This window comes from Danio aesculapii, chromosome 23 (genome assembly GCF_903798145.1).
Source record: "Danio aesculapii chromosome 23, fDanAes4.1, whole genome shotgun sequence".
Classification (NCBI taxonomy): Eukaryota; Metazoa; Chordata; class Actinopteri; order Cypriniformes; family Danionidae; genus Danio; species Danio aesculapii.
The window spans coordinates 30,177,360-30,205,213 of NC_079457.1; the positions used below are offsets into that span (position 1 = coordinate 30,177,360).

Below are 27,854 nucleotides of genomic sequence, written 5' to 3' on the forward strand. Positions count from 1 at the left end.
ATTTTTTTTTTTCTTCTCAGAGTTTAAAATGATCAAAATGCAGTTTTGGATATACTGTTGAAAGTTGATCACAATGTACCTTACATGTATGTAATCTTTGTATAGCCCAGCAGTACATTATCATGGTCCTCACAACCTCCTGATTCACACATTTTGAATGTTTATCTTACCATTTCAGAGATTTGTTCCATTCGACTGTAAATGTCCTGTGAATTGGACATTTAATAGGGAATTAAAGGGCATCCGCTGCATAAAACCTATGCCAGAGTAATTGGTGGTTCATTCTACCGTGGCGACCTTTGATCATGGACTAAGCCAAAGGAAAAATGAATGATCTGTTTTCAGATGCATTTTCGAATAAAGCAATAGAAAAAAGCACTTTATGCAAAGACCAAAATTCACATAAAACCCTAATGTACTGTTCTTCATTTACATAATGAGTAAAAGTTGACCATTAAGATGAATTTGTAGAAATATTTTTCATGACTGTGATCCCAGACGTCAGTTCTATCTATCCAATATTCGATGTGTCTTCTTTTTTTAATGGAACAATAAAAGCTATATATAATAAAAGCTCAACTGCACTGAAAAAAGTGTAGAATGCAAAACTGTTGCGAACAATTTATTTGTGTTGAATTTAAACAAACAAATTAAATTGAGCAATGTTCAACTTAATTTGTTTGTTTAAATTCAGCCCAAATAAGTTGTTTAAAACCACTTAACGTAAAAACAAATTGAGTAAATCCAAGGAATCAACTTTGAATAATTTTTTCAGTGTGGTTTAATCTTGCATATAAATTAAGTTTTAAACACATCACTTGCTGTGCTTACAGATTGCGATCACGAATACATGTCAACCTAAAACATGAAATTTATTAATAAAATAGCATACAAAAAGCTACAATGATGTGGTAATTAATGTGTGCAGTACTGAAAGTTTTCTTTATGCAGCATGTATTTCACAAATGTTCTCTCTCTCTCTCTCTCATCCTCTTTCATTAGTGTATTAAATGAATACTGACATTCTAAACTACCTCATCTCTGATTTATAATTTAAAGCATGCAGAATGATAAATCTAAATTTATTTTCCATTATGTGCAATCGTGAAAATTACCTCACATTGGTATCGTTTGTGCAAAGTGCAAATAGAAGAAATAGGCTGCAACATTTTTGAATGTGGAAAGAAACAAAACAAACTTTAATTACCTGTCCCAGCAAAGATGTACACACTTGATTTGTGTTTTTGCTAGGGAAAATCAGCCTTCTCCGATCAGTCTTCTCATTGATAATACTTACTTCCAGAGCCATTTATATCGAATTTAATATTTATCCCACAATGATGGTTTTTTGTAAAATCTAATTTTTACGAGGTGGGTCATTAGCCCAACACTCAGCCTCCAACTTGGAGGATCAGGACATACACACATACACTACTCTTTGATAATGTCTTTGGATTTATTACAGTATTCCTGTGCAACTAATGGTCAGAAAAATTTGGAAGATCTATTTTATCTTAAGAAGTAGCAAGACATGTTTTTGGGGAGTGAAAGTGAAACCGAATTGATGTTACCGGCATTTGTGAACTGTGATTTATAAATCCATGTGACATTTCTTGCATTATTTATTCAACATAAATGTACAACATGCGCACAAATCGAGTTAGTTACTAAACTGCATACATTTTATTAAATAATGGTTTGTAATTTAGTGTTTGTAATTACTGTGGTTATTTTACACAAAGCATAAAAACGAGACTTAAAAAGATCAAATTAAAATCATAAAATGATCAGTCGATTAAAAATATTGATGCTGACTATTTATCATCATTGATTATACTGATGAATCACAGCAACCCTACTTTACACTTCTGTAATAAGTTTCAAACAAAGTTCAAACAAGCTGAAAACAATGTAGTGCAAATATATGTTCAGCCGGTTAGCCGTATACAGGGGTCAGGAGTATACCTCTATCCCGTTTTTCCCGGGATTCTCCCGAATTTTACAATTCTATCCCGCTATCATCCTGTAAAGGTAATAACTTAAACATTAAAGAGCCGATCTTCCCTATACGCAACCCATACTGCCAAACCACCAGGAGATGCCCCTTGCTCTTAAATGTGAGTCTGTTCTGTGCTTTCGTTTTATTTAGGCATGAAAACACTTTGAAATGAATACAAAAACGGCAGGATTCCCTTCATTTTCAAACAGCTGTGCATGACTGTCAGACGTGCTCCATAGTGATAAATAGATGCTGTTTCCCAAACTGATTCTGTACACACGATTTGAAGCGGAGTGAAAGTCTGGGTTTTGGGTGCATGTTTGAACAGACATATAAACATAATTAATATTAATAATAACATTTAAAGATGTCGATCTTGGTGGGCTTTTTTTTTTCAAACACAACTAATTTTGTCGTAAATGAGAATAAAACTTAAAGAAAACATTTGAATGCTTACATTAAAACGTTAGATGTGTGCCTTTTTAAAGGCACTTCTGTTATTTAATCAGGTTTGTTAAATAAGAGAGACGAGCAAAATGATGTGGTGGTTGCGAGGACCAGAATTGATAACTGTTGGTATAGCCTAATCACACATCATATGCACTTGTGGTTTAGCACAATAAAGCCCTGTCCACATGAACATGGGTATTTTCAAAACCTCCATTTTTACTACGTGGTTTGGCTGTTCATCCACATAAAAATGCAGTATCATGTCACTAAAATTTTATGAAAACTCCAGCGAAGATGGAGATTTTCAGAAACTCCGGTAACTGTGTGGTCATGAGGTCGTCAGCATGAACGTTGTTTTCTCCTTTCTGATTGGCCAACACAGCTTTATTTCAAGTTCCCTGACAATTTTTATGTAGACAGATTTTTTTTAATCAAAGGTGGGAAAAAACAGAGTACATGTGGACATGACAATGTGTGCACAAATCTGTGAGATCCACAGGATGGGGGGTTGCCAAGTTTAGTCCTTGAGAGCCACAGTTACGCAGAGTTGCACTCCAACCCTAATCAAACACACCTGAACAGCCTAATCAAAGCACAGGTGTTACTAGAATGCTACAGGCAGGTGACGTTTTTTATCAAGGCTGAATCAAAGCTCTGCAGGACAGTGTCTCTCTAGGATCATTTTTGCCAACCCCTGCCATAGGATCTCCCATTCATCATTTTAGCTTTCAGAATAGTGCTTGCGAGTGCCTCCTTTATGGCCACTATGCGCAATTTGCTGAGACTGTAACAATCTATGAGCAGACTTCTACCTAACAAATTGGTGTCAAATACAATTTTTGTTTCTGAAAGTTTTACGAGGATTGCATAAAAAAGCCTGTAAATGATCAGGAAATGTTGTGAAATAAATGAGGAAAGATTCCCAGTCACTGGTGGAGAAAGAGTTAAAGACAAATAACATTTCTATCCATCCATCCTTCTACTAAGATGTCAGCTAAAATGTCACCTTAGTCCTTAATTGGTATAAATATTTTACCTTTCTCTGAACTTTTGCCTCTCCTACTCCCGGTGTCCGCTGAATCGCATGGTTACATGTATATTATGTTTGAACTTTTGCACAGAATCTGGCAAGTAGCCTGACATGGTTTTAAAATGAAGAGAACTTCCACCCATCGTTTAAAAGCCTCTTCTTTCCGATGTCTTTATCTCTCACTTACACACACACACACACACCATCCCTAGCGAGCGCTCGTGGGTGGATTGAGAGGACCAAAAAACAGAGCGAGAGAGGCCAAGCCCTAACCCCACTCCGGTCTCTTCATCTCTTCCCTCTTCTCCCTCTCTGGTTCTAAATGAAGGCTATGTGTGCCCCTTGCCCCTTTTTCCTCTACTCCTCCTCTTCCTCCTCCTCTCTCTCTGCTGCTGTATGGAAGATGGCCGCTGGTCTGAGAGTAGGTGGGTGAGACTCATTTCCTGTGCTCCTCAGGGCCTCGTTGCTCCAATGGCAGCAGCAGCTCCCACCATCCAGGGGCCCTGTTTGGTAGCAAACACGGGGCGTCTTCATCTTCTCCTCCATCTACTCTTCCTCCTCTTCCTCTTCTACTGCCGCCTCCACCATCCGTGCTACAGCCCCCAGGGGCCCACTGTATGCCACAGTCTGGCGGCCCCCCAGACAAGCTCTATGCGGAACAGGCCCTGAAGGCCTCACCCACTGAGGTAAGTCCAACAAACACCCAATAGGCCACTTATCTTTCAGATTTTGTGTCTCTTGATATATCTTCTTTAAGAATGTCTTGTTTCTGTAGATTCACTGCTTTTTTGCACCGTCTGCTCTGCTCCTGCATGTTCTCTGCATTTTTAATTCATGTTTTTGTGTTTTTCTTTCAATCTTTCTGTGAGCAAGTAATAAATCTGTGCTCCCATAGTCAAAAGATTTTCAACACATTCTCATAGTCGCAGCAAGGTGGCTCAGTGGTTAGCACTATCGCCTCACAGCAAGAAGGTCGCCGGTTCAAGTTTGCATGTCCTCCCCATGTTCGCGTGGGTTTCCTCTGGGTGCTTCGGTATAGGTGAATTTGGTAAACAAAATTGGCCATAGCGCATGATTGTGTGTGTGAATGTGAGAGTGTGGGGGTGTTCTCTAGTACTGGGTTGCGGCTGAAAGGGCATCCACTGTGTAAAACATATGCCAGAATAGTTGACGGTTTATTCCACAGTGGCAACCCCTAATAAATAAGGGAATAAGCCGAAGGAAAGTGAATGAATGAATAAATTCTTATGAGAATTGGTAAATATTTAACATTTTGCTGGGTAATTAGTCATTTGTATAAAGTTATATGACTTGTTTTTTCCAGCTTATGCCACAGTAACAGTTAATTTTAGATGTGGGGTTTCACACTTGACAAAAAAAAATTTACAGATGGGACTGTATGTATTCATATGAAATTATGTTCTCCGTTGAGATTAGCAGGGCTTAATTTGTGCCAGAACAAGCTGGATCTGCAACCTCTGAAATCGGATCTGTCACCTAATTTTACCGATCACCCCCTCTACCCCCTCTTAACTTTCTTCCGTGACCACCCAACCCTCAAAATTTTCGTCCGCGACACCTTCTCCCATGCTCTTCACTTTCGTCCTAAATAAGCCTGACCCACTGGGGGTGGGTCATTTTCGTCCACGACACCATCTGCCCCCCTCCTGCTCTTTACTTTCGTCAATGCCGGATCCATTACCCTGATCTGTTCCATGACCTCGCAATTGACAAATTAAGTACTGGAGATTAGTGTAGAGTTATAATACTTGGGGCTTAATAATACATTCCTTTTAACCAAAAATGTGATCAGACATTCAATATTGGGGGTTCCCTATCAATCAGTAAAAGCCATACTGATGAACTATTTGTACTTTTTGGGGTCACGTTCGTCCTAAAATCTATAGTGGTTATGTTTACTAACCATATTTAAACTAAATACACTGAACTCTGCTAAGTCTATCCCAAAACCTGCAAACAAAATGAGTTGAGGATGACTATTGTCTTCATTACTGCCAGTACAACTGTCATTTTGATGAATATAATGATCCTTTCTGCCATCTTCTGATAAGAAGGGGATCCAGGTGGCTATAGAAATCAATAGTGACGGACAATGCAGAGGGGAGGGTGGGTTTTGTTTTCTTGGGTGAGAGCAGGAAATTGCATTCTCCCCGTGTGTGCTGAGGTGGCATTTGGTTTCGCAGGACCTCCCCCCCAAGAAGTTGTACCATCTCTGTGGACAAGCCATCTGTTTGCCTAAACCATAATGTGTCACTCTTACGCAAGGGAGGGCGGAATGAAAACAAGGGGGATGGGCCACACCTCTACACGTACAAGCTGCATGCCACCTAGAGCACGAGTTTAAAAAAAACTGTCCGCTCTGTAACCCTCCACCTGCCAAACAAACACACACCTATTCACATAGACCGATGCTCAATATCCTCTTGTGTCCCAAGAGCGTAACCTGTTGGATCTGTTGTTAGAAACCACAAGTTGAATCACATTACTGGCTGTGTACCAAATATTGCTTTATGCATATAGCATTAAAATTCTACACAAATATTTCCTAAAATGCTAAACATTCTTTGTATTCTATCTTTTGCAGCTCATGTTTTGTTGCTTCAACTGTTTTGCTTTTCTTTCTCTCTTCAAGATGTCTTTTTTTCCCATTGTCTGTGTTTTACCTCTTGAACTTGCATGCCTGAGGAGTACTTCTATACAGACCTGTGATCCGAAGTACACAAGTGTTGATTTGCATGTGTGTGTGTATTCTTACAGGAGGAAATGCAAGAGGAAGACAATAGTCCAAATAACAATGCAGGTATGCGTGGCGTCTGTGATGCCGATGGCCCGCCACATGACTGCCTGTTATTTTTCACATTCATAAGCTGATATCCTGGCGTTAGTTCTCACCTCTCTCTCCCTCCCTCCCTCTCAGAGCTGGAGCGCATCCAGGTTCCTGTAGAGGAAGATCAGATGGTGGAGGAGAAGCATGGAGTGTGTGTGGCGGAGGTGCAGGGCGGAGGGCCGGGCTGGCGGCAGGAGCTTGCCTGCTCTCTGTGTAAGCAACTGTTTAGCAGCCTGCTTCAACTGAGACAGCACGAATACAGCCACACGCTTTCACTCATGGCTCTCTCGCTGGACTGCCTCGACCACCATCGCCCACTAGTGGCCTCCGCGTCTCCGCTCAACCCTCAGCCAGCACGCTACCGCTGCTCGCAGTGTCCCGCCAGCTTCACTCTCAAGTCCAACGCCGACCGCCACGAGAAGACCATCCACCTCAAACGGAAGCTGATGCAGTGTGTGTACTGCCTCAAGCACTTTCGTGACCGCACGGACCTGAACCGCCACCTGTCGTCCGTGCATTCCAGCGAGCGAGTGTACACGTGTCCTGCCTGCTCCCGAACCTTCAGCACACAGAAAAACCTGGCCACCCACGGCAAGATCTGCTGTCAATCGGGAATCTCGCCCACTGAGCAGTTATGGAACTTGCATGGTTTAAAGGAAGACCATCATGGCCATATCCGTGTAGACGATTGATTCACCAAACCAGCAACACTTTATATTGGATTAATAAGGGAATGTGTAACACACTTCAAGTCGTCCCCATCAAGGCCTTGTGGCCACAGCACTGTTGACATTTCTACCTTTATTTTTACTGTATGTCAGATTTGTATATTCTGGAAATAAAACCTAAATTGTCTTTCATAATTGTGTTAAATGACTACCGCATATGGCTGCCGATTTCTATGCAAAATAAATACATTTGACATTATTCCTCTTTCCACATAAAGAGCTGTCGATCTTTGCACCAGGCAGGATTATCCAAGGTCTAACGTAAGACTGGAGAACACAGTGATCTCAGTGCATTTTATGCCAATGCTTTTTCATTTTTGGGTGGCTTTGCACCCCTCTTTTTTACTAGTGAACTAATCATATGCTTAATCTGCTATATGGGCTTAAGCACAGGGGGATCTGTGAGTGGTCGAAGTGTTAAGTAGTGAATTCAGCTGTTAAATCTGTGCACAATGCTGCCCTCTGCAGGAGAATCTCTCTCTTGTGTTCTGCGCTTGACTTGAAGGAGATGATGAGGGATGAGGATAGATTAGGGAATGTCCTAAATCTTTCATCCTGCTACATCTTCTTGTGTGTGTGTGTGTGTGTGTGTGTGTGTGTGTGTGTGTGCGTGTGTGCTGTATACGAGTGAGTATGTGAGTGCAGGAATTATGTCAGTGATTAGCTCTTCTCTGCTCTCACCCATGCTGACCTTAAATATACAGATAAATGAGATGTGAGAGGAAAAGACATAAGCCCTTTAAAGTTGCGATCAGTACTTGTGTGTTCTCACACTATCCTGCAAACCGGACTGCAATATAGCCAGCGGAAAAGTAAAATGGGATTGCGGTTGTTCCCAACTAATCTGGACCCTTTCCAACTAATTAAATTGTGAGTGTGTTTTCATATGATGTCTAATCAATATTATAGAAACCTGTTCCTGAAGGGTTATTGTCCTGCAGAGTTTAGTCCTAACCCTATAAGCACACCTGAACCGGTTTGTCAAAGCGCAGTTCCAAATGGAAAACTATGGGGCTGTTCACACCTGGTCACTTCATGTGGTTTTTTTTTCTGATCTGTAGCTCTGAAATAGCATTAGAGTTGAATATAAATCTGATCAATGAAAACACTTCTTGAAGGGGGTCTGAGATGCATTCCAGATGAAACTGGACAGGTCTAAATGCATCTGGTTGTTGAAACCACAAAAATTGTACTTGTACCAAAATTTTTAAAATAAATAAATAGTGTGAGAGCATGTTATAATGCAAAACACAATGCCACAGATGACAGTTTGGGATGTTTGTTTCATTTTATTACATTTTTTCCATTCTATTTTTGACTGGTCATTAAGCGTTAAATAATTAAATTAGAATGTTATATTAATATCAAATAACAGCATTAACAACAGAGACACATCACACACCTGTGTGTATTTCTGTGAATAGAGATGAAAACTAATAAGAAAAATATAGCATTTCATTCCTTTAAAAAGGCACAGTGTTAATGTAAACCCAAAATAGTAAAAAATAGATGGCTTTATTAGCCTATAATGAACACGAATGGAGTGCAAAGCCTGAAGCCTACATTTAAAAAATCATTTATATGCCAAAGAAGATATATACTGTAGCTTACATTTATGCAAAAAAAAATATTTAAATAAGTGTCAGATTTTCCCAATACTGGGTTTGGCTTGAAGGGCATATGTAAAACATATGCTGGAATAGTAAGACCTCTGAAATAGAGACTAAGCCGAAGGAAAATGAATGAATGAAAGTGTCAGATACACTGCATTTTTAGTTGACAAGACATTGTTACATTTGGTAATAGTATGGGATTTGAAGTGTGGAGTCTGATATCTGAGTAGCGGAGATGCATTTATGTGGCCAAATGTAAATGGAACTGATAGTTATCCGATCAGAGAAATCTCGTGAAGTGACCAGTTGTAAACTTGTGGTTTTGTGGGCTTACAATGGCCATGGTGTGTATGCATGTCCATTAAGCCAGTGGTCCCCAAGCTTTTTAATCACTGCAGACTGGTCAACGCTTGATCATTTTACCATGGACCGAGGGTGGGGGAGGGGGGTGGATGTGCTTAGGACAGTGGTTCGTAGGTTGTTAGGCAACCATCAACCGTTTTCTCAGAGGATGACAAGCTGACAAAACACTGCTGTCACTCTGATACAAGTTTTATTTATAGAGAAAATTACAAAGCACTGCAGTATTTGGGTGTTCTATGTTTTTTTGAGATAATTAGTCTTACCCAAATGTGTATGTTCCATACAAAGTATGAAGCTGATCAGCCAGTTCTTGCCATGTGACTCAATTCATCAATTGGGTGTGTCTGGAAGGCTGCGCACCTCCATTGGAAATAACAAACTTGCGTGAACTCTAGAAAAGATGCCATATGCGAATGGCCCCTAAAAGGCCATGGTTATTTGTGATCTCCAGCAGTTGATCTTCTTCACAGACATGGTGGATTCACCTGATTTGTTGACAAATGGGTTGCGGATCCATTCCCTTTCAGTTTGCGGGTCCTTCACTCGGCCTTTTCCACTTAGCAAAGAAACTTTCCAAAGACGTCTGTTTCTTACTCATTTTGCTGCTTGTGGGTTATATGTTGGCACTGAAGTGACTGAGATGTAAACAAAAGAATAGTTATTTTTCGAAATAAAAGATTTCTTTCAAAATAAATAATCATTCAGACTTGAACAGAATTAATTATTGATTTCTTGTACGGACAGGTATCAATTGATCTACGGACTGGTACCAGTCCATGGCCCGGTAGTTGAGGATCACTGCAATAAGCCCAAGAGTCTGTTCTCCCATTCATGATTTTAGCCTTCTGTATGATATCTATCATTACAGGTGCTGTACACTCTCAATACACACTTCTGTCAAGACCACACTGGTGAACTCCAAGCAGATTTCTTCCCAACATTCAAAACAGCATTACATTATGACTGTGTGATTAGAAATTTGAACCTGACTAGAAACTTCCAGACAAGTGTGTTTGAGCTAAACTCTGCAGCACGTTTGCCTTCCAGAAGCAGGAATGGACACTCTTTTTTGTAAAATCTAAAAGAGTTTACCCATTTTTAACAGATTTTTGGAAAACGGAAGTGCTTAAAGCAAACCTGTTCCTATAGCGTAACTGTTGAAACCCATTGGAGCTAAGTGTCGAGTCCCGTGAAGTAGCTCTAGATGGAATTTGTGTTTACCTCAGGATTAAAGTTGTTGCATGTCTGCCGGTTTCCACCTCTGAATGAGCACATTTTAGCTACTTGTACATTAAGGTATTGTTCAGAAAAAACAAAACACCCATTAAGAAACTCGACACAAAGGAGCGTAAAAACCTACTGCCAGCTAGCATTTCGGAAGCGTCATTGCAGAGCAACACAAACAGCGCTCAGAAGTATAAATGCATGACTACGGCGATCACTCGATGCAGACGTATAAATCAGCCTTTAAGTGTTTAGCCCAGACCTTCTGACTCATGTTGAGTTGATGCTGGGAGCTGAGAGAGTAGCCCACCAGGAGCAGGATTTGAGCATGTCTTTTCTAAAGGGAATTTTAATTTATCTGTAATGTTAGTCGTGTGAGTGGTCAGACCACAGTCATACCGCATCTAATTAAGAGTTCAGGGAAATCTCAGAAGCAGTGTACACTCTTAGTAATTCCTTAAGGCACTGTTTTTATGTTAGATGTATTTTTTTACACCACATATGTCAAACAGTTATGACAAGTTCATTAGTGTATCAGTGGGTGCTTACACATTAGAGGAAGCTCTCATGGAGCATTCGGAGGAAAAGGTACGTGTTACTCTGAGGGTTTGGATGGGTTTAGAAATGTATGCAACTGGTCAAAAAGACTGCAGCAAAAGTTAACATTTTCACAACTTCTTGTTTTTTTTTGTCTCTGTGATGAACTGTCCTTATTGAAATCAATGGACTTGCAGTGTTTTCTGAAGCAGGATAAACCCTTGGGTGTATGTGCTCTTATGCAGTAAATCAAATGTGGCAATGTGTCAACATCGCTCTTACTGACACTGCAGTGAAGAAGAAAAGTGGATTGTCACACTAAGACCACCTAAATTACCCATATGTCTTATACCCAAGACTCCCACTGGCCTCTTCATTTGATAGTTTTTCTTTAGGAAGATATGGAGATTTTTGTCTGGCATCTGTGGGAAGGTCAGCTCTCGTCAACATTTTGCATAGACTATTCAATCTGTGTGTTGTATGAGACGTTTTATTCCATTTCTTTGTCAGTCAAAACGTCTGCACGGAATGCAGTCTGAAAATGTGTGTATAATAGTAATCTTTCAAACAGTATTGTGGTGTGTTGAATGTGGGGTGATTTGTGAAAGGAACCACTGTTTAGCACCTATGCAAAGAGAGAAAGAGATTTGCACTGAAGTTTTCAAGGTCTTGGCACTTTCTCCTCAGGAAACAAAAAGACTGATGCTCTCTGACTGAAATGTGGATGTAAAAATGCATCAGAAATTTCAGGCACAGATGTTTTGAATTGCACTATTTTTATTACTGATCATAAAAAAGACTGTTAGAATAAACACAGATTCTTGTAGATCATGTACTTTGGAAAAATACTGTTGTGTAAATGGTTGGTTGTAATTTTGTAGACAATAAATTTTGATGTAAATCATTATGAAAACTTGTTTTTTTATTTGTACTGAGGACAATAAACATGGTATACTACCAATTAAATTTGAAATCCAGTTAACAGGATTTTTGGAGGTTTAGTATATATTCACAATAAAATGTACTTAAAAACTGAGATCCTTTGTTTTTTAAATGGTTCATGTACACCAGGGGTGTCCAAACTCGGTCCTGGAGGGGCGGTGTCCTGAAGAGTTTTGCTCCAACCCTAATCAAACCCACCTGAACCAGATAATCAAGCTGTTACTAGATAAACTAGAAACTTCCTGGCAGGTGTGTAAAGCAAGTTGAAGCTAAACTCAGCAGGACACAGGCCCTCCAGGACCGAGTTTGGACACCCCTGATGTACACTGTAAAAAATAAATCCGTAAAATTTACGATAAAAAAACAGCATCTGTGGTTGCCAGTGCTTTACCGTTAAAAATACTGTACAAACCATAAAAGTAATTTCTGATTTTTATGGTAAACTACCGTATTTTGTTAATTTATCGAGGTAATATGTCTGCATTTTGAATTACCAACATCTACACATCTTTTCTTACACAGTTAGACACGTTAGCACAACCATATGCAGGTGGAAGTTACATAATGAACCAATGCCCATCTCAATCAACTTTTCCCACAAGAAGAAATGTATATCAATATATAGAAGGTGCTCAGTGTCATTCACACAGCTACTAAACACCAGTATGGTAACACACATAAAATTGTACGTAACTGATGGGCAAACAAGTAAAAAATGTATAGTAATGTCAACAAAAAGCATAAAAGGTGATGTGCCATGAAGGGAATTCTGGGAAAGTCAATTTACGGTTATTTGCCGTATATATTAATGAAACATACTGTTAACCAGGTTACGGATTTGTACTGTAGCATTTTTACATTTTTTTACCGTTAAAATCACGGCCATTTTTTACAGTGTACGACAGTTGGATTTTTCTGATTGTATATAGCTCTTTACGGCTGCTCTGTGTACAGTACCTTGTATCTGGTACTTTTTTAGTACCATGTCAGCTGAGGTTCCAAGCAAGGCTTACCAATAACAAAATATGAACTAGGCATGGGACGATAACTGTTATCAAAGTATACCGTGGTTTGGAAATTCAATATTTTAAAACCGACAAAATTTTCTTTTATACCGTTCCTGCGGTAAATGTAATATTTTTTTTTACGTTTTTTTTTTTTTTTTTTTTATGTTTTTAGGACAACAGTATCTCCAGCAGAAAAGATATCCAAAAGCTGCATTTACACTGCAGATCTTGATGGTCAATTCCGATTTTGTGAGTGCGATTGTCTGTATTTAAACAGAACATGGCAAAGGCGAAGTGACCAAAGAGCGGGCGCTGACTGACAGCTGATAATAAAAGCGCACTCTTTTCTCCATTCTTGTATTTAATCTGTTCGCATGGTTTCATATTAAATTCTTTTAGAAGTTGTTTTACTATAGTTGAAATAGTACACCATGAGATTTAAATAAATAGCCTCTCCTTGGCACTGCAGTGGAAAAGCAACCTTAGGCCTGTTGACACTGGGACATGTTTTTGCTTGCTCTTTTCTTTTATTGTTTAACACCTCATAACTAAATAAAGGGCGCCAATGTGATGGTCCACACCAATGCATAAAACACCTCATGATAATTTTTTATTCATTTATATATTTTTTTTGTGGAACTGCTTTTTTTTATTGGTGTCCAAACACAAAGATCTGCATGATAAACACAACAGCAGCTATAATAATGATGGCAGGATGGAGTTATTATGGAGAGTAGCAAATAGGATTCGATAGTGAGTTTCATTTCACATTTCTTTCCTGACTTGCAAGTTCATTAAGCGCCATCTAGGCCCAATCTCAATTCTACCCCTTAGCCCTTCCCCTTACCCCTCGTTTTGCATGTTCACGTGAAGGGGTAGGGGTGTCCCAATTCTCTTTTTCTTAAAGGCATAGGGCTAAGAGGAAGAGCTAAATATCCCTTGAAAGGGAGATTTTTCAGGACCACACTCAAAACCAAGGGGTAAGAGAATTTCCCAGAATACACCAGCCACAGCGGGAGGATAGCTGCACCCGGAAGTCAGGAGATGCACAAATTAGTATTTTTTGTCATACAAATTTTTACGACAAACAAGCATGTGTTTTAATATATTCATAACCACGTTCGTGTTTTATCGTCATGCTTTAAAAAAAAACGCTAAAATAAAAACTGCTAAATTTCCTTATCTATAATCCCTAATAATAACTCCTGTATAGCAGTCCCAAAACATACTTTCACATCTGAGTCTCGAATCCCCTGTAAGAAATTTCTAGTGGCTGAGATACACTTTACAATGTCTGCTATAACGCTAATGTTATTTTCTTGTGTTTACATGCACAGTACAGTTACTAGCTTATTACCACATTATATTGTTATGATAACATGAAATCATTGAATTCAGTGATTTCCTGAAAATAAATACTAAAAAATAAGACAACAGGAATAACTACAGCAGTCGCCATCGTCGATCTCATATGAAGTAAAAGTTCACGATGACATATAATTATGTGTGCAGGTGCTGTAGTTCTGTCCAATTTCTTAGGGGTACATTTTGAAGCCCTTCCCCTTCACACTCTGTTTCAAGGGCCAAGGGGAAGGGGTACAAAAATAGAATTGGGATTGGGCCCAGGGAGTGATTTTGCGCATTCACTCTTCTCATCCCCAGTGAAAATAGTTTGAGTTTAAATGGGGAAAAATGTCTCAGAAAAACGTTGACAATTAGCATGAGCGAGAAACGTCACAGTGTGTACAAGCCTTTAGACAAAGGCTAAGAGGCACACAGTGAAAGAGCATTTAATGTTGTCAAAACAATCCCAGTGCCAAACAAATCCACCAAAATAAAAATGCTGTATAATGCACACCAGGCCAATATTTGCCAATGTCGCGCTGTAAAAAAAGTTATACATGCCAGTAGTTTGTCAGTACGCCATCCTGTCGAATTGGTTGTCAAGTACTCACTCGTGCCTATAGCATATCTGCCAACATTTGTCTCTGAAAATCCAGAAGACCATGGGGGGTGGGGGGTGCACGGGTTTCGGGTTTCGGGTTTCATTGTGGAAGTGTACCATATTTCCTACTTTAAATTTCAGCTTCTTTCATAGTGCAGAACTGACCCTTCAGCTGTTTAAAAAGTATAGATTGTCAGATTCTGTAAATGTGTTGCCATTTCTCCACACATTCATCAGGTCTTTCATGCGTGTATTGTTAAGTAAACCTGAGCTTTAGGTATGTTCCTACCTAAATGTTTCTCATCCGCTTATTAGCTGAGCCAGTCTAGACCACTGTCTAATGAGATTACAGTCATCGCAGTATGAATAGCACAAAGCACATGCACTGTGGTTGCTTCTGTCTGAATTGGAGGCTAGAAAAATTACAAGAACAAGAAGGGCTTGAATTGATGTTTGGTTTTGTGAGTTTGGGTTGATAATTTGTGCAGCAATTGTTCAGCAAACAATAGGAAGCTATGTTATGCTATGCTGCGTTGTGGGTTTTCCATCTTTCTTTGTTGAATTTGAGCAGTAAAATCTGTTTCAGTGCTGTGGTTGCTAAGGAAACTGTCTTTTGGGGCTGCTTTTGGTAGCTAAGGGCAGGTGAGTTGGGGAGAGTATCCCTCTTGCAGTTTGTCAGTGCTTGAAGAGCATTGGCTAGCTTCAGTGTCTGCTACTAGATGACACAATGAAACGACAGAAGGGATTGGAAAGGATTATACAGTATGTAGATGTGAAAGTGGCAGAAACAATACCATAATGAACACTGACTCTCACTAAAATCATATCACATGTCCATATCACTGTTTATCCCAAATATGAAAATAAAATAAACTACTTCCTTTACTCTGTTTACTTAACCGGTTTGGTTAGATTCAATCAAACTTTGGTGCTATTGCTTTGTTGATGCAGTTCATTTGAACACTGCTATTTCAGTCCACACAAAACAAGTAGTCCAAGAATGCTTTCGACTGTAATATGAATGCTAAACAAACCAGATAAAGCCAAAGGAAATAATTCTAGGTTTAGACTAAGAATACCTTTACATCTAGTTATTTTTCCTTGCATTTTAAAATAAATTGTAAGGTGCTTCTCTGCTGTTGGTTAGCAAACACTTTAGCAACAACACCACTACATTGTTTGCGCTTGCCTTTAGTCTACTCCTCCCAAAACACTATACTATTGTACTATGCACACACATGACGTTATCGTTTTCACAATCTTTCGTTGTCGGGTGTTTTGGGTGACAAAAATGTCCACTTTGTATCCTGTTTTCAAATTTGTGCATTTTTAGTCTCAATCATGCCATTATCACATAAACAAGCAGGCAAAAGGCATAAAAAGTTTCCAGTTTTTGGCTGAAAACATCATTGTGTAAACAACCCCCTTTAAAAATGAACCCAAGCCTTGTTTACACCTGGTATTAAGCTACATTTTGGGTTATTGGATCATATGTAGCCCCTTTTTCATGAACATATTTTCCAGAAAAAAACATGCAGTGGTGTAAAGTAACAAATTACAAATATGCAAACTACTGTAATAATGTAGTTTTTGTCAGGAATTGTAATTTACTAAGTAGTTTTAAAAATGTGTATTTTTACTTTCCCTTGAGTAAATTTTTACTGCAGTATCTGTACTTTTACACTACTTTGTACACTACTTTCCTTCAACCTGCAGTCACTACTTTATTTTTTCTGGTCTATGAGGATTAGAAAAATCAGTCCTGTGATTCCTGTTCAATCAAGATCACACATAGAAGGTAAATCACCTCATAATGAACTACCTCAAGACATGGGCGCATTATAATTGCAGCAAACTGTTTGGAAGCATTAAAAGTGTCCAAGAAGATGTCCAAAATCGTTACACGCATTGACCCAGAGACTGTTTAGATGCATGTCGCTGATGAGAAGATGACGGATGTTTACTGTATGAAGACTGAAATGGCCTTAAACACCCAGCAAGCACAAGAAGTCAACATGACGTCAGATTGATGTTGTACCCCAATGTTGTGGGGACGTTGCATTTTGTTTGGAATTGAAAATTGAAAACATCAGGCCGATGTCAATGTCCAACGTCCAATCTAAAATCAACCAAATATCAACGTCTAATGATGTTACAGCTTGAATTTGTGTAGACTTTACCACTATGACGTCTATGAGACGTTGGATTTTGGTTGCCATACCTGATGAATAAATGTCAGTATTTGAAGTCAATATGATGTTGGTTTACCATTTTGGCTTGACGTTGGATTTTGGTCGCTTTTTAACACAACCTAAAATCAACCAAATATCGTAATTTGGATGTCATTGGATGTCAAAATAACATTGTCCTTAGAAGCTGGCTAGACATTGAATTTTGGTCACCTGACATCACGACCTAAATCTAACCTAATATTAATGTCTTATGATGTTATGTGCCTGCTAGGCAATGACTAAATGCACTACAGAATGTTACGTTTACACATATCCACAAATTACATGTAAATGCATTTTCCCAGTGTAAAACTCACTACTCCCGAGTACATTTGAAAGGTCTACTTTTTACTCCTACTTTGAGTAATATTTACAACAGATACTTTTACTCCTTTGCACTACATTTTTAGGCAAGTAATGGTACTTTTACTTAAGCGTGATTTTTCAGTACTCTATCCACCACTGAATACATGTAATATATAATATATGACCTGGACATGATGCTAGACATGAGGCTAATTCTGAAGTTGAGTCATTTCAGCTTTTTGGTCATGCCTTAAGGCTTAACAAAATTCTCCTAAAATAACAATAGCCCGACTCCACCCATTAAAATAATTAGGGTTAACATGAATCAGCTCATTATGCTAATGCCACAGTGGCGGCTGTTAATTAAAGTCACAGAGAGATAGAGAAACAGAGAGATTAACCCAGTGCTGTGGTAAGTAGGTTTGGCCATGTGCAGGGCTTTTAACGCTTCTCACATAGTAACTTTCATACTTGCAGTGGCTTAACCTGCATATGTTTAGACTGTGAGCAACTCTCCTCACATCTCTTCATCTCTATCCACAGTTAACGACTTCACAGTGATCAGGAAGAAGTTTAAGTGCCCATACTGCAGTTTTTCCGCCATGCACCAGTGCATCCTGAAGAGGCACATGCGCTCACATACAGGAGAGAGGCCGTATCCCTGTGAGATCTGTGGGAAGAAGTTCACCCGACGGGAGCACATGAAACGCCACACACTGGTGAGTGCAACAGATCGGTTGTTTGTTTCAAAATAGGCATTTAAATTGCTACGATGTAACTTTTTGTTCTTGATGCGGTTTGCTTTCACGCAGCAAAATTTCTAAACTGATCAAAATAGTTCAAACAAGTCATGTGCGAGGAAACTCTCCTCACTTTGCTCAGAGTTTGGTTTATTTTTTGGGATTCCGCTCAGCTGTCATTCGTCATAAAGGTGCGCTATAATTTGTAATGGTGACACCCACAGACAGAGCCATCATCAAATATAAATCAGAGGTAAGAGTTTTTCATACATAGCCTCATTATATATATATACATATATATATATATATATATATATATATATATATATATATATATATATATATATATATATATATATATATATGTATATATATATATATATGTACATATATTTCCCAGAGATGGTTTGCGGCTAGAAAGGCATCCCATGCGTAAAAAACGTGCTGGATAAGTTGCCGGTTCATTCTGCTGTGGTGACCCCAGATTAATAAAGGCACTAAGCCGAAAAGAAAATGAATGAATATATATATATATATATATATATATATATATATATATATATATATATATATATATATATATATTATATGATTATTTCATTTATTTATAAAAACCAAACAAATTTGCCCTCATAGTTCACTGACAAGTTTTGTACAGTAATATGCACACATATTACAAGTGAGATTTTTGAATGAAGAGTGCATTACCACACTACCTACTATATATGATTATTTATTGAACATCAACATTGAACAATTGAAATTAAAACACACATTGCCTAAAACTAAATTTTCTTACAAAAAGGGAAAATAAACAACTTGCCCTTTTGGAAACAAATATTTTTTATATTAAAATAATTTTTTATATTAAAAGTAGAAAATAAGCAGTATGTCTTCTAAATAAAGTAACTCTTGTATATCCTGTAAAAATATTTCAAACAGTGCATTTCTTGCATCTTCTGTAAACAAATATTTTTATGTAAATAATGATTTTAATGTAATGGAAAATATGCTGTCTCAAGGCATCTCAGGCGCGTAGTTACATTTTTAGTTACAATGTGTAGTTGTAGGTGTTCGTCAGTGTTGGTGTCAGCCCCAGCAAGGAGTTTTCGACTGAGTCAAGGCTGTGCCGGACGCCTGTACGTGTGCACTCGACACAGAAGTATAAATCAGCATTTAACGCCCAATTCACATGGGGCTTCAGTATCAACACTTGACAGAGGGGCATTTGGAGCTGACGCAATTGTCATAGCAGCGTCAGCAAATGAAATCGGTTCAATCAGTTCAATCGGCTTCTGTCTGAACTGGTGTATTTGCATAAAGTGATCTGATTGGCTGACGTGTCTGTTGGCACTTGAAAAGTTGAGAAATTCCCAACTTCTGCAGCGAGCAACGATGCTGAAGCGGTGCCGACGGATCCACAGTGCAGTTTGGCAACGCCTGATGTCACCTATTTAAAGTGAATGGGAAGCATTGACGCTGATGCACTGTGTGAGTGGGGAGTAAGAGAGTGGTGTCATGTGACTGGGAAAGTAGGGAAAGTAATTGAAAAAAAAAAAATTTGACCTGGAAAAATTTGATTGATTATAGGTTCTGAATGTCGATTTCGATTAATCGCCCAGCCTTAATATCAATTCTAGATCAGTCCAGTTAACCAAAAAGTTAAAGATATATATATTTTTTTAATAGTTCAGTTAGACAGCATTCTTTACTTTCGTTTTCGACATGAAATGCACTTTTACCGGTAGAAATGAGATCTCTGCCCATCATTCGCTTTTCTAATAGCCTTATATATGCTTTTGCATATCCATAATACACTGTGATATAGCCTGGTCTGTTAGGTCGTTGGATCATATAGCTTTTTTCACTACAACTGGGGCCTGTTTCAGTAACCAACTCAGAGTGTAAACTTGAACTCTGACTTGATTTACCGAGAGATTAAAAACTCAGAATTAGGTTTCAGAACAGCCGATCTGAGTTAGGTCAATCAACTTCGAGTAGACCAACTCAGAGTTAAGCGTGCACACCGCAACTATAAAAAGGCATTATCAATGGAGCGCATATATTAAGAGTCACCATGAAAAAGAGATCAGCATTTCTTTCTCCAGCTGAACTTGATGTGCTCATGCAAAGTTATAGCAAATATGACCATATGTTTATAAAAGAAACACCACTGCATTAGTGAAACAGAGACAGTTAGTGTAGGAAAACATAGCTCCTCAAGTTAATGCGTAATTTTACATCTATAATAAAATAAGTAATGTAATGTGTAACTTTATAAAATTTTTACTTGAAAAAGTGGGGATATGGCCGTAATTTTGCAGCTATCTCAGATGTAATTGCCTTAAATGACAGAAAATAGGCTACTTTATAGTTTCTACAACAAATTTGACAAAACAAGATTGCATATAATCTTAGCTTAATGTTCAGTGGAAATGGTTAATTTAAGGCTCCCACTTTTACACACGTTGATCAGTTTTAATAGATTTAAAAGTGCACTTGTGTGTCTGCCGTTTTTATTGATCCAGTGGTGGAGGTTGATATGACATTTAGAATGTAAGCAGAACTAAACAATAGTTTTTAGAATGAGTAATAATCCCAGTGATCTAGTTACAGAACATGTTGAAGGTCAGTGAATTGAAGATAATTATTCATGAAAAATGGACAAGCTATTCTCGTACATGACTTTGTTCTTTGTGTGACTGAAATGTAGGCAATACCTATGATTCCATCTAAAAATATTAATTAAACTTATGTGCAAAACTGGAATATCGCATAAAATATGTGCGAATAAAGCAGCGTTTCCATCCAATGAATCAAAGAGAACTAAATCATCACTTCCTGATTAACTGGCGCCAAATATCAACAGTAAAAACAGAATTTACTGCTGTAGAAGGAGCTGCATGAATCTTTTCTTTATTTAATAAATGTACTTGCGCCTCAAAAGACAGTGTTGACACATAATTAAAGCGTGGGGGCATTTGAAGCCATGAGATGCGGAGAACAGATGCTCTTGACAAGCTCCAGAGGTATTTAATAATAACAATAATACTGAAATGGTTAAGGCATTTTAGAATGACCAAAATAACATTTGAGATGTTTTACAGTGTTTCTCAGCCGGCTGGTTTGTCCATTAGCACACATTTTCATCATCGTTATAACAAACTATTTTTAATGCGCATACTGGAATTTCTTCAATAAAAGTGTTTCAATCGCAGTTCATGCACATCTTTTCTTAACGAATAAAAGTTTATCCTACTCAGTTATGCGCATATGTTTTTATGCGTATTTTGAAAAGTTAAGTGCATCATGACGTTTCCATCAATCATTTTTCATGTGCATATCCAAAATGGGCATTAAAATAGGTGGGTGGAAACAAAAGACTAAGGTGAGAAATATCGCTTCGTCTTTAAAAAATGGGAGGAGAACGACAGAAACTAGAGAATAAAACCTGCTCCTGACCAGGTTAGGTTTACAGAGTAACTCTGAGTTAAACAGGCTTGACTTACCCTGCTTTCTCGAGTTTGACAAACCTGCCATTTTGAAACGGAAAACTCAGAGTTTCTCTCATTTCAGGGTTAAAATACCCCAGAACCGCTCTAGAGTTCGTTTCAACTGAACCAATTGTTTTGGCGCTGATCATAGCACGATTGTGGTGTTCACATATGTCCAAACAAACTGAGCCAATGGGGCAAATGCACCAGAACCCGAAACAAACGTCTAGGTGTGATAGCACCCTAAGACAACATTGTGAAAGCAATTCCAATAAGTACATCTGGACCTTTACGATTAGCAAAAACGCAACAAGAAAAACCCCCACAAAACGTAATGATTTTATTTTGTGGAATTTTACAAATTTCTAAGCACATGCTTTAACATTTCTTCTTTTTAATGAAAGACTCAACAGCATATGTGCTTTTCGTAAAGATGTTTGTGTGGGAGACATTGGAGTCTCTAGTGGGCCTCTATTAAATACAGGATTCCGCCGTATCCCATAAACCCCTCTTATCTCAGTTTTTCTCTGCCCTTATTGCCAGCAGTCCTTTTAACACCTCCTCTCCTTCTCTCTTTCTTAAAGCCTGTATTTACTGTATCTTCTCATGGGAGGCACTCATAAACATGCTTTGGCACATGTTCTGGGTCTCTGTGTGGCTAAGAGACGTGCCACAGAAATTAGCTCTGGTTTTAAGCATATCAAAGGGCCTGTAATAGTGTGACATGATAACAGACAGCGCTGCTTCTGCTTAGCGCTGAAACGTTTAACACCTAAACATTGCTTAATTCATGATCCGCACCATGATGGATCGCACCCGATATGCTACACCGCCGCATGTTGTCACCGCTTCGTTATAATGTGGTGAAAAAATTCAAAGGTCTGCAAAAGAGACTCTACTTGGTTGAAATTCTTTTCTTCGCTGTGAATGCAGCATTGGTTTGCTATGATTTTGGAGATATTTATGCACAGTATATGTACAGTACACATAAAAAGCAAACCATAAGTGAAAGTAGAGCATGGGATTAGCAATGTCAAGGTCTTAGATTTGATTCCCACAGAGTTTTTCATAATGATTAAATGTATGCTTTGAATAAAACTGAAACCCCTTTGGATAAAAGCAAAACCTATATAAAGTCCAGATAAATTGTGGCTAATTTTATACATAATGCAGAAAGTTGCTAGGAAACTAATCTAGGGATCAAAGATCTTTTCAGATTTAAGTAAGATCGATCTACATTTTCATGTAACTGACTTAGTTATTCATTCATTCATTTTCCTTCAGCTTAGTCTCTATTTCAGAGGTTGCCACAGCGGAATAAACCGGAAACTATTCCAGCATGTTTTACACAGCAGATGCCCTTCCAGTCACAACCCAGTACTGGGAAACATCCATACACACTCATTCACACACACTTAAACACTACAGCCAATTTACTTAATCCAATTCACCTATAGCACATGTCTAGCGCATGCCGCCCCTTGCCTTAATTATGATTACTTATAAAGTGACATAAATTACTGTATACACTCACCGGCCACTTTATTAGGCACAACTTACTAGTACCAGGTTGCACCCCCTTTTGCCCTCAGAACTGCTTTAATCCTGTGTGGCATAGATTCAACAAGGTACTGGAAACATTCCTCAGAGATTTTGGTCCATATTGACATGATAGCATCACGCAGTTGCTGCAGATTTGTCGGCTACATATCCATGATACGAATGTTCCACCACATCCCAAAGGTGCTCTATTGGATTGAGACTGGTGACTGTAGAGGCCATTTGAGAACACTGAACTCATTGTCATGTTCAAGAAACTAGACTGAGATGATTCGCGCTTTATGACATGGTGTGTTATCCTGCTGGAATTAGCCATCAAAAGATGGGTACACTGTGGTCATAAATGGATGGACATGGTCAGCAACAATACTCAGTAAGGATGTGGCATTGACACAATGCTCAATTGGGACTAATAGGCCCAAAGTATGCCAAAAAAATATCCCCCACACCATTACATCACCACCAGCCTGAACTATTGATACAAGGCAGGATGGATCCATGCTTTCATGTTGTTGATACCAAATTCTGACCCTAACCATTCAAATGTCACAGCAGAAATCTAGACTCATAACACCGGGCAACATTTTTCCAATCCTCTACTTTCCAATTTTGGTGAGCCTGTGTCCTCAGAATTGTGTCCTCAGTTTCCTGTTCTTAGCTGACAGGAGTGGCACCCGGTGTGGTCTTCTGCTGCTGTAGCTCTTCCGCTTCAAGGTTGGATGTGTTGTGCATTCATAGATGCTCTTCTGCATACCTCGTTTGTAATGAGTGGTTATTTGGGTTACTGTTGCCTTTCTATCAGCTGGAACCAGTTTGGCCATTCTCCTCTGACATCAACAAGGCATTTGCACCCACAAAACTGAGGCACAGTTTTCTCTTTTTCTGACCATTCTCTGTAAACCCTAGAGACGGTTGTTTGTAAAATCACAGTTTCTGAAATGCTCAGACCAGCCTGTCTGGCAACAACAACCATGTCATGTTCAAAGTCACTTAAATCACCTTTCTTTCCCATTCTGATGCTTGACCATGTCTACATGATTAATGCATTGAGTTGCTGCCATGTGATTGGCTGATTAGAAATTTGTGTTAGTGAGCAGTAAGACAGGTGTATTTAATAAAGTGTTCGGTGAGTGCATTTATACAACACAATAAAAGCAAAAAGATTTTTAAACTGAATAATTTAGTGTAAATATTCAGTAAATATTCTAAATATTCAGTCCATGTATGAGCCCTTTGTAACTTAAACAACAATGGTCAGCTTCAGAACCATACATGCAAATGTGCAAAGTAACATCTCCACCTACTAGCCTTAGATGCATTAAACAGTGTTTTTATGGATCCATGTGAATCGAATGTTTCTGCTTCTACAGATGAAACTAGGTGTGTGAACGTAGACTAGTCTCACAATTTGGTTCGTTTACAATTATCATGTCATCAATTTGATTCCATTCGATATCAAGATGCATAAACAATTCACCACCTCGTCAATTTTCAGTTTTCCTTCATGTATAAGTTTTAGTCATTAAATACAAGCAGTCAGATATATGACCTGAAGCTTATATTTTACAAGCTCAAAAAAGCACACACTCCTTGAATGTATCAAACATCAGATACGCAACATTTACACCATTGTGTTCTCCTGCTCAGCAAGCTTTTTATAGTGTGCGGGGCAGTAACCTCTGTGTCTGAGTCTGTCCCATCAAACTTGGGGAAGGTTTGAGAGAGAGAGAGACTGTTTCTACAAGTGGTTTATCAAGCCCACTCACCTTCATGAGGCACACTCAGAATTAGTAATATTTTGGGGTGACGTAATAAGATGGGAAAAAAATGAAACAAATTATTTAAAGAAAGTATTTTTTTATAGAACCTTATGAAGTGCTAATTGTTGTCTTCCCACAGGTACACAGTAAGGACAAGAAGTACGTGTGTAAAGTTTGCAGTCGCGTCTTCATGTCAGCCGCCAGCGTGGGCATCAAACACGGCTCTCGTCGGCACGGTGTGTGCGCAGACTGCTCAGGTCGAGGCATGGCTGCTCTGCTGGACCAAAACGGCGAGGACGGCTCGCCAGAAGAGGAACTCTTATATCCTGGGGACCACCGTTTCCCTGATGACACCGCAGACGGAGACGGCGAAGAAGAGATGATGGTGGAAGCAGAGCTGATGGGGGAGGGAGAAGGGGAGGAGGAGAACGGTAAATGGCGGGCAGGCTCAGGGATGTCGCAGCGAGACGACAGAGCAATAGACGATGGCAAAGAGGAAAGCGACTCAGCCCTGGAAGGAGACACCAGGGCGGGAAGCGAGAAAGACTTCAGTTGGATCTCCTAGTCCAATGCCTGGATCCCAATCCACGGTCGACCACCTGTTCCTTTAAGGAGATACGCTTAAGGTGGGGCAATCGGATCTCAGTGTGTTGGAGGAGCCGGATACAAAGAGATCCTTAAGATGCCCACAGGGCTGCCAAAAGGAGAGACAGTGGAGAGTCTCCTCGCCCCGACTCCATGTGCTTCTGACCCAGGCTTCAGTTTGTCTCCTTTCTTCCTTGAGGACCAAACGGGTTTCTGTGTATGTGTTTGCTATTTCTTCAGACAAAAGAGATTGTGTCGTCTCGGGAGATTGTCCAAAAATCAGCGCCATGCTTTTTGTGATGGGTCAGACAGAGAAAGTGTACGAAAGATGTGCTCTTGCCATACGGCCAGCCGCCACCAGGGGGGCACTGGCCAATCTATTGCGCAGCAGTTCACGTCGGAAGACTTGCACCAGTTTGTTTTTGGCACATTGTTGAGAAACTGCAACAGACTTGCACTTTAAACGTTGACTAGATTCCTATCGATTCCCTGTTTCTGTGGTTTACATTTTTATTCCAATTTACATAGATTATGAATATGGTGACCGCACCTACCTTTAAGGATACACAGTATGTCCTTATGACTGTTATATACTGTATGAACATTCGTGCTAGGTTTGCTAATTATAATGTATGCCTTGTAATGTTTTATTGGGTTGCAATTTTCATTCCTGAACATTTATATCAAGGGGAAAAATCATGTAAATAGATACATATATGAGTGAGATTAGTTGATTTAGTGTTTTCGACAAAAATGAGATGGTTTAGGGGGAAGGTGGGTGAACACTATGCAGAAACGAATCTTTCTAGTTCTCAACAATCTTTATTCTCTCTATTATGCGAGAGAAAACTAGTCTTCAGCAATGGCAAAGAAGAGAGACCGGAGGAGAGGAGTAGATTTATGGAAATATTACCCGTGTCCCGCTGTAATATTTCCTCATTATTCGCATTCCATAGTGGACACAGTCAGGGAAGGGTTTTATACAGAGGGTTCGCAGCGTGGCTTTGTTTCTTTGAAAATAAAACAAAACAACTGTATGCAAATGTGTGTGTTTTGTAGGTGTGGTGCGTGAGAGGCGGTTTAACTTGAGCTAACATACTCGATTTCAGACTCTCTCCTCTCGTCCCTCTTTTTACGTGTTTCCTCGCAGCCTTGCCATTGTACTGTACTGAGTCTGCCTCTGAAATCTTAAAGCCGTGTGATGTGACAGGGAGATATCATGCCTTCCCACTAAATATTTATTGCTCTAACTTCTGGAAGTTTCAGAAATATGCATCGATTTCTTAATCAACCAACCACAGCTTACTTTTGTTGTCAGTCCATCAGAGATGACGAAACACAAAGACGCTTTGTAACGAGACCAAGAGGACTGACGTGTGCTGTAAAGTGAAATAGCTGTTCATTTCTTTGGTCTAAATGCTTATTTATTTGGTTTGTGAGTGCGTGAGTGAGTATCAAAGATGAACTAGTCTTTTTACACGTCATTCTGTTTGACTCTGTGTGTGCGCGTGTGTGTGTGAGAGAGCGAAGGACCGGGTCCATGAATGTCTTTTTACTCATTGTTTTAACAATCTGTGCCAGAATCTTTGACAATGGGAATAAAACGCTTTATTATGCTTTACTTATTATGATTAACAAATTTTAATTATTATGGTTACTGTTGATATTGTTGTAATTCTTAATGTTATTATCATTATGATTATTGTTATTGTTATTATTATTATTAAGTGCTGGAGACTAAGCTTTATTATTTGTTTCATTTTGTATTTCCATTCTTGAAAAACAGTGTAAAACTTTCCAATCTTGCCTTTCTATGGACAGCAAGCCATGTGGCTTTCAGAAGTAATTATATTGTGCCAGTTCCATGCATTTCTGAGTGATTTCTTTTTTTTCCTTTTCCCTAATTATTATTTTATTTTTGAAGGATGAACCTTCTGAGAGCTTAACTTACTAAGTGTTGACAGACAGGTATATTCAGCACACGCTTCTATATTACTAACGTACACTAGGTAATGAATATTATACCAAAAAATAATAATCTGGTATACGTTGTATACTTTTCAGTGCTTTTGTTTTCCATTTGGTGTACTGGTGCAGAGCTTTGATCAAACAGCGATTTGCTTGGTTGATTTGAGTTTTCTTTCCCCACTACATATGAGAAAGCACAGATTTTATGGTGTTATGTTATAAAGGGCCACTTGAAAGTACATTGAGAATTGCAGCTTTAATTCTGTTGCCCTTGGAAACATACTCAATGGATGTGCTCTACTGTATGCCATCGTCCTGCATCTGAAGGCCGACACACGGTCATGTGGATGTGTGTGTGCTTGACAATGAGAGTTTGTACAAGCTTTAGACCTCAAATGTAACTGGTCCGAGCGCCAGGCACAATTGCTATCCAAATTCCTTTAAACAATTGGACGTTTAGCCTTTTCTTGTTTGTTTTATTTATTGTGTTCTTCGCCTTTAATTGAAATAAAATCTGTTGGAAT

The 27,854-nt window shown here is 38.9% G+C and overlaps 1 protein-coding gene across 2 annotated transcripts in view; it reads left to right on the top strand.

Moving 5' to 3' along the window:
- The window catches only part of zbtb46 (zinc finger and BTB domain containing 46), a 137,986-nt gene extending 110,132 nt beyond the window's left edge, over positions 1-27,854 (top strand). Inside the window, exons 4-6 of one of the 2 annotated variants that reach the window (XM_056449139.1) lie at positions 3,936-4,165; positions 6,258-6,300; positions 6,418-7,254. In XM_056449139.1, coding sequence (XP_056305114.1) covers positions 3,936-4,165; positions 6,258-6,300; positions 6,418-7,019 — 875 coding nt within the window. In that variant the 3' untranslated portion in view covers positions 7,020-7,254. Of the gene's footprint in view, positions 1-3,935; positions 4,166-6,257; positions 6,301-6,417; positions 7,255-17,766; positions 17,943-24,916 lie in introns of those variants that run through there. The other variant, XM_056449141.1, reaches the window with a different exon arrangement.